The sequence below is a fragment of the Capsicum annuum genome, unplaced genomic scaffold, assembly GCF_002878395.1.
Source record: "Capsicum annuum cultivar UCD-10X-F1 unplaced genomic scaffold, UCD10Xv1.1 ctg3773, whole genome shotgun sequence".
NCBI lineage: Eukaryota > Viridiplantae > Streptophyta > Magnoliopsida > Solanales > Solanaceae > Capsicum > Capsicum annuum.
In genome coordinates this window covers 8,334-16,706 of record NW_025844813.1, presented here as the reverse complement: position 1 = coordinate 16,706, position 8,373 = coordinate 8,334, and the positions used below count along the sequence as shown (strand labels likewise).

The window sequence follows — 8,373 nt, the reverse complement described above, 5'->3', positions numbered from 1 at the left end:
ATAGTAAATCTTTGTACAAATAGTTACATTAGTTTTTTAGGTTCCATGTTATATTTTCAATGCTTATTATATTTCTTTTGTTATTTGTCTCGAAGAATAAGATGAAGGCTACTAAATAATTGGTCAACTGTCATTTGTTTTTAAACCGTGCGAAGTGCAGGTAAATTTACTAGTTTTTACTAAAGTAAATTAATTTTTTAAAAAAATAAATAAAAATTCTAATGCCCCCTTCCCCCCCCCTTAAAAGTAGGACAACGCTTGAGGTTGCACGGATACACTAGAATACTCTGTGACTTAAGTAATAATAATAATAAATATAAAATAAATAAAATAAGCATAGCACGAACTAGGTTTTCTCCCGAGGCTGGCCGACACTGAAATTGGTTCAGAAAACATAACCTACCTACATCCATCAGAGGGGGAAAGTATTCATGGCGTCTAAGTTGGGGTTAGCCGGTGGCATACCGGAGCGTCGAATTCGACCCATCTGGGATGCCATTGATTCTCGCCAGCTCAAGAATGCTCTCAAGCACTGCACCACTCTTCTCTCCAAATACCCCAATTCTCCATATGCTCTGGCAAGTTATTTCAATTAATTGCTATTCTCTCCTTTCAATACTTATTTCAAATATTCCAAAGTAGATTATTATTATTAGCTATGACATTCGTATAGGATGTTTCACCTGCTAACGATCTTGCCTTGTGCAGGCACTTAAAGCTTTGGTTTTGGAAAGGATGGGAAAAGCTGAAGAAGCATTTTCGGTTTGCTTAAGTGCCAAAGAGCTTTTGTACACTAATGACTCTGTCTTGATTGATGATCTTACTCTCAGCACTCTACAGATTGTTTTCCAGCGACTTGACCACTGTCAGTATTTGGTGTTTTGTGGTCTTGGACTCAAATGGTCATTCTTTGACTCAACAATGTTTTGGATTCATTTCTTTTTTTTTTTGTAATATTTTGACAGTGGATATCGCAACAAGTTGCTACGAGTATGCTTGCGGAAAATTTCCAAATAACCTCGATCTAATGATGGGTCTCTTCAACTGCTATGTGCGTGAATATTCTTTCGTCAAGCAACAACAGGTTCACACCATCTATTCTTAAGTACAAGTTTGTTTTTGGAAACTGAAGCTTACATTTCATTTTTTTAACAATTTCTAGATAGCTATTAAAATGTACAAGATTGTTGGTGAAGAAAGGTTCCTGCTTTGGGCAGTATGCAGCATTCAATTGCAGGTTCTATCCTTAGTTCCTACTCTTATCTTTTTCAATAGTTTTGTTCCACCACCAGAAAGATAATTCAGGTCTTGTTCCATTTGTTTTCTAGCCTTCTTTCTTAAGTTCCTTTTAGGTGAAAAACTAATTCTAATCTTATGCATTAGATGAAACTCATTGGCAACTATTTTCTTATTTCTCACAAGTTGGAGTGGCTTCAGCAAGTCTATCAAGTAATCGACTACGCTTCGATACCCAATTAGCTATGGTATATTATATGAATCCTTCATAGTCATTCTGCTCTGTGCAAGGATTGGTGTTAAGAGGATTCATTGTAGTTAGATTTTTCTTACATTGGTGGTTGATCTACCACATTTCTCTTCCTCCACTTGGGTTTGTGATCAGCTATGCTTTGCAAAGCTCACATATGCCTTGTTGAATGACTTGTGAAAACGTGGAAAAAGTAACACATTCACTCATTCAGGTTTCGTAATGTTATGTATCAAGGTCAAGTTTCCAAATGGGTGAATTTCATAGCTGATATTAAGAACAATGATAAGAAGCATTTAAGAATGTTTGAAAAGTTTAAATAAGCTTAAATTTATCACTTTGACTCTACCCTTTTTGAGTAAATATTGATTCTTCTACCCCAATAATATTTTTCAAAAAACTATAACCTTTTCGTCAACACTCTGTCACCACCCAAAAATCCCAAAGCCGTGAGGGAACCAACATGTCTGGAAAGTTTCACAAGCTGTTTAGGAAGAAGAAAGATAATAAATGATAAAAGAGCTAGAATCCGGTGCTAGTGAAAAAGAGCAATTCACCATGAACTTTGAAGAATCTCCACTGCCTTTCGAGCATGTAACACCTAGTAGAGTAATAATGGCTACATCGGCTTTAAAAATCCAAAAACTAGGTTACGTCAATTGGGGAAATGATGAATCATGGTATACATGGTATGGCTGAAAATGTTTTCAAAGAGAATATTTTGGTTGATGAAGTCATTTGTGAATATTTTGAATGGTGTCCTTGGAGAATTTTTTTTTTCAAATTCAAGATATTCAAATATTGAAATAATTTCATCAACCAAAATATCATCTCCGGTAACATGTTCACAATTTGAATCCCTTGAATAGTTGAAATTATCTTCTCGAAAATGAATTTTTTGATAAGAGAAAAAACTAATTCAGTCACTTAAGTGTGAAGTTCATTTTCCATTATTCTCCTTATATACAATACTATATCGTGATAATTACCACCGGGAGGGGGAGCGTTTGACCATGAAAAGTTTTTACTTTTTTCCGAAGTTGAGATATGGAAAAACATGTTTGACTATAAAATTTAGGAACTTTCTGAATTCAACTTCATTTTCATGAATTTGGAAAACACGTAAAAGCTATTTTCACTCCAAATCACTCACAAGAATTAAAAAAATACTCCAATTTGTATTCATGGCCAAACACAACTCCAGTTTTTAAACATTATTTTTCACTTTGAAAACAAAATAAATGATGTAATAGTGGGGAATTAGTAAATGCTAGGTTAGATTGTTACCCTTTTTCAAAAATGAGTTAATAACCACCAAAATCACCAAAAATTGACACCAAATGCTCCCAAAATCGAGATAAGAAACCAAAATCGAACTTGGAATTAAATTCTGTCCAAGTATATAAAAGAATGTGAATTTGGTCACTAACTTAGATCCTTATGCTAACCAACATATATTTTGTACTTCTCTAAGTAGCTTTAGTTCCTAAACAGTGTCTCAAACCAAATAAAGGTCTTAAGCATCTATGTTATTGAGGTTCACAAAAAGTCAAATTATTATCCACAAGTTAGAGGTGTGGTGTTGAAATTTCTTCATCAATCTAACCTTTAACTTCAACCCCACTCAATACTCAATATCCACCTGGGATAGGAAACTCTTAACAATTGGAGCTCCTTTCATGAGCAGAAAAAAGCATTGTAGAGACAATGGGCGTCATTGCCTAAGTCCTCTATTGCTACCTAAATCCAAAATCTAAGTTACACTTTGCTCCTGACTAATATTTTTCAATTGACAACCTCATTAGTAATAAAGTGGTTGCATGTGGAGTACTATTAATTGTCAAGAATGGGACATAGAAGAACATTTGGAGCTAATGCATAAATTGGAGAAAATTAATCTAATCACATAAATAGAGGATACGGTGAATAGGGATGCAATGTTAAAGGTATTAATTCACAAGATTTGTGTGAGAAATAACACAACAACAACAACAACAACATACCCCGTGTATTCCCGCATAGTTGGGTCTGGGGAGGGTAGAGTGTACACAGACCATACCACTACCTCAGGTGAAGTAGAGAGGCTGTTTCCGATAGACCCTGGCTTAGGACCGATAGTAGTATAACAAACACAACATAAATGCATATAAACTAGTACAGTATGCAAAATAAACTAACACCTCTAGCTGCAAGATAATACTATAGCCACAAGATAATACTAAAAACTATATTCGAAACATAATCACTTAATACCACGAACAAGAAACTTCACACACAAATAAAGAATGCTCCCCTACAGTTATTGACGAACTCCCACCCCTCAACCCTCTACCTTAATTTTGTTCTTCACACCTTCCTATCAAGTGTCATGTCCTCCGTAAGATGTAACTGCTCCCTCCCTGTGATGCCTAGTCACCTCCTTCCAATATTTCTTCGGCTTACCTCTACCTTGCCTAAAGCCATCCATAGCTAGTACCTCACACCTCCACACTGGAGCATCAGAGCCCCTCCTCATTATGTGGCCGAACCAACGTAACCTCACTTCTCGCATCTTGTCCTCCACTGAAGCCACTCCCACCTTCTCTCGAATAATCTCATTTCTCACCCTATCTTTCCGTGTATGGCCACATATCTATCGCAACATTCTCATCTCCGCCACCTTTAACTTTTGGATGTGGGAGTTCTTAACTGGCCAACACTTCGCTCCATACAACATAGCCGGTCAGACTGCCACTCTGTAGAATTTGCCTTTAAGCTTCGGGGGCACCTTCTTATCACATAAAACTCCTGAAGCGAGCCTCCATTTCAACCACCCTGCCCTAATACGATGTGTTTCGTCAATCTCACGATTGCCCTGAATCATAGACCCCAGATACTTGAAACTCTCCCTCTTCTGAATGGCCTGAGAGTCCAGCTTCACAACTACATCAGCCTCCTGCAACACATCACTAAACTTCACTCCAAGTAAGGTCTTGGTCCTGCTCAACCGAAATCCTTTAGACTCTAGGGTCGTCTCTAAAACTCCAACTTATCATTAACTCCTCCTAGAGTGTCGTCAATCAGTACCACATTATCAACAAATAACATACACCAAGGCACCTCCCTTTGAATATGTCGCGTCAAAACATCCATCACCAAGGCAAATAAAAAAGAGCGAAGAGTCGATCCCTGGTGTAACCCTATCAAAATCGAAAAGTGCTCCGAATCTTCACCTACCATCCTCACACGAGTCTTCGCGCCATCATACATGTCTTGAATCGACCTAGTGTTCGCCACGGGCACCTCCACAGAATCTCCCTGGGAACTCTGTGATAAGCCTTCTCAAGATCAATAAACACCATGTGCAAGTCCTTCTTCCCTTCTTCCTCCCCCGAAACTGCTCCACTAATCTCCTCACAAGGTGAATAGCCTTAGTAGTCGAGCAAACTGCATGAAACTGAATTGATTCTCGGAGTAGTCATGGTCTTTCTCAGCCTCAACTCTACCACCCTTTCCCAAACCTTCATAGTATGACTCAACAACTTAATACCTCTATAGTTGTTGCAACTCTGGACGTCTCCTTTGTTCTTATATAATGGAATCATCGTACTCCACCTCCACCCTTCAGGCATTTTTGCCACCCTAAAAATGATGTTAGACAACCTTGTCAACTACTCCAAACTTGCCCCGCTGGTGCTCTTCCAAAAATCCACTTGAATCTCGTCTGGCCCCATCGCTCTACCCCGACACATCCTGCGAATAGCCACCTTGACCTCCTCAACTTTGATACGCCTACAATAACCATAATCATGACACTCCTCAGATTAACGAGAAAAATATTATTCAATTATGCATCTACATTAGTGCACCGCGACCCTATTTATAGACACTACATTATAGTTTTTTTCTAGTAGGAGTCTATATACTGTTCTTGTTCCTACTATTCTAACACTACCCTCAAGCTGGTGCATATACGTCATATGTACCGAGCTTGTTAGTGATTTAATTAATACAAGGACCAGTGGGGGAACTTGGTGAAGATATCTGAAAGAAAATTGCTAAGGGGACGTTTATTTGCAAGAAAATTGCTAAGGGGACGTTTGGACAAACTCTGTTGCGAAGGAACATACCAAAAAGGTGGTTGAAAAAGTAATGTCATAAAAAAGTTGATCCATTGCTGGAAAATTGGTATAAATTGCATGGGTCGTCTCAGAATGAAGAGGCGGATAGATCTCGAACAAAAAAGTCATCAAAAAGTTAGTTGAAATAGGCTTACGCGTGTGAGCTGATGACCTTTTGGGCGGCGCATGGGAGGTCAATTGCAATGTGTGCTGGTTGGGTTTGGTCTTAGGAGACACCGGACCTCTTGGTGGTATTGGTTTTCAAACAAAATTGATAAAAAGTGAAGCTACGTAAATCAAATCTTAAGGGGTCACAGGAAGGACTCACAACTCTGCAAATCCAATCGAAGGAGTCACCATAAAGATGTAAGGAACTATGCAAATAAAATATGAGGAGTCATTGAAAATAGTACGGTGCTACACAAATCAAATCTGAGAAGTCGCTAGAAAAATGCACAATGACTGTTTTTTTCTTTCTTGGATGCTTCTCAAATCAGTACTTCTCAGCATGATTGTTTTTTCATTCATATATTGGTGGCTCAATTTCTGCTAACATAGCCATTGGTCAAACAAGCGGCTATATGAGTAATCACGGCCCGCCTGCCACGGAAGCTTTTTTGACTCCCTACCAAACAGGCGGCTATATGAGTAATCACGGCCCGCCTGCCACGGAAGCTTTTTTGACTCCCTACCAATATAGTAGGCCCCGATATCATGTGAGAAACAAGGAGAAAAATATTCTTCAATTATGTATCCACATTCTTTACAGGTAAATCGATCGATTGTTGGTTGTTGGATTTATGTAGTGAAAGTTGTTTCGAACGGCCAAATTGATTGTCTTAAGGCTCTCCTTGTTGGCGAAGGAACCGAAGGATATTTTTAGATATTTGGGCTTGATTACCGTGATACTTTTTCTTTAGTGGCTAAAATCGCATCTATTCGTTTTTTTTCTATCCGTGGTTGCTGTTCGACATTGACCTCTTTATCAGTTGGATATTAAGATTGCTTTTCTACATGGAGACCTTCAGGAGGTGGTTTATATAGAGCAATCACCTGGTTTTGTTAGTGGGAGTGTAGTTTGATGTGTCGATTGCGCCGTCACTTTATGATCCAAAACAGTCAGCCTGGCTTGGAAAGTTTCTTGTACAGTAGTTCAGGAGTTTGGCATGATTCGTAGTGAAGTAGATCATTATGTGTTTTATCCACATTCTGCTCCACTTCTATGTAATTTTTTTTGTGGTTTACGTTGATGATATCACTATTACTGACAATGATCAAGTTGGTATCACTACTTTGAAGCAACATCTTTTTCAGCATTTCCAAATTAAAGACCTCAGGCTGAAGTATTTTCTAGGTATTGAGGTTGTTCAGTCCAGATCAGGTTTTGTTATTTCTCAACGCAAGTATGCCTTAAACATTCTTGAGGAGTCGGGAATGATGGAATGTAGACCTATTGACACTCCTATGAATCCAAATACCAAACTCCTGCCAAGACAGGGGGAACCACTTAGTGAACCTGGATGATATGGGTGTATGGTTGGTAAACTTGAATTATCTCACAGTGATCAGACTTGATGTTTCCTATATCCGTTTAGTGTTGTAAGTCAGTTTATGGATTCTCCATATGACAATATGACAGTTATTGGGATGCAGTTGTTCGCATTCTGCGATATATAAAGTCATCTCTAGGTGAAAGGCTAGTCTTTGAGAATCCAGGTCATGAGCAGATTGTTGGATACACAATCTCTGATTGAGCAGGATCACCTTGTGATAGACGTTCTACTTTCGGATATAGTGTTTTAGTCGGTGGTAATGTAGTGTCATGGAAGAGTAAGAAAGAGTAAGAAACAGAGTGTGGTTGCTCGATCTAGTGTATAAGCAGAATATCGAGTAATGACAGTAGCAATTTGTGCGCTAGTTTGGATCAAATAGTTGTTGAGAGAACTAAAATTTGAAGAAATCGGTAAGATGAAACTTGTGTGTGATAATTAAAGGCCCTTCATATCTGATACAAAAACAACTTGGATCGTATAAAAAAGCAAGCCAAAAACAGTCCACAAACAAAGGGAAACTCAAGAGCAACACAAACGCAATTCTCGGCTCCAACAAGGTGAAAATGACTAACAATAACAAGAGATAAACAACATTATGATAAGAAGAACAACACTAGGATAACAACAATCCAACGTTACAAGATGTCAAGACTCAACAAAAACACACGGGTTCACTAGACATCACAAACTAAGACATGAAATGTAAAGATAGAAAGTGTGACATACACTATTACAAGGTTAAGAACCCAAAAATGTATTAAATCTAAGGACCCCTAAGACTTACAATAGCAACACCACACCCTTACGAAGGCACAAGATCGGAATCCACCTCTCAAGCACCAACGTTTCCAAGTAATACACATTCACAAGTGATTCCACACTTCCTCATGTCCTAGTTTCGGCCTAGGGAGGCTCTCTCTCTCAAGAGAGGTGTTCTTTGTGTTCTTACATCAACATTCAATAACTGATAAACTAAAACCCTATCATGTTCTATTTATAGACTTATTACATTAAGAGGTAAAAAGACAAAAGAGTCCTTTAATGAAAAGGGCACAAAATAGGCGCCCATGGAGTGTGTTTTGGGGCGGCCTTGTGCACACCAAGGCCCTTCTTCACGTTTCAATTTGCACACTCCCTCGGTTGCATTCAGAATACTCAAAAACGTCCATCGTCATGATTGTGCCCGTATCAATATCGCATCAAATTCAATGTTTCATGAAAGAAACTCTCAGGA

The 8,373-nt window shown here is 38.4% G+C and overlaps 1 protein-coding gene across 1 annotated transcript; it reads left to right on the top strand.

Annotated features, from left to right (window-relative positions):
• Nucleotides 1-312: 312 nt before the first annotated feature.
• Nucleotides 313-7,948, top strand: LOC124891577 (N-terminal acetyltransferase B complex auxiliary subunit NAA25-like). Its single transcript, XM_047403289.1, has 4 exons — nucleotides 313-578; nucleotides 709-865; nucleotides 966-1,084; nucleotides 1,163-7,948. The coding sequence occupies exons 1-4, from the start codon at nucleotides 432-434 to the stop codon at nucleotides 1,298-1,300; spliced, it is 561 nt and encodes a 186-aa protein (XP_047259245.1). The 5' UTR covers nucleotides 313-431; the 3' UTR covers nucleotides 1,301-7,948.
• Nucleotides 7,949-8,373: the final 425 nt, after the last annotated feature.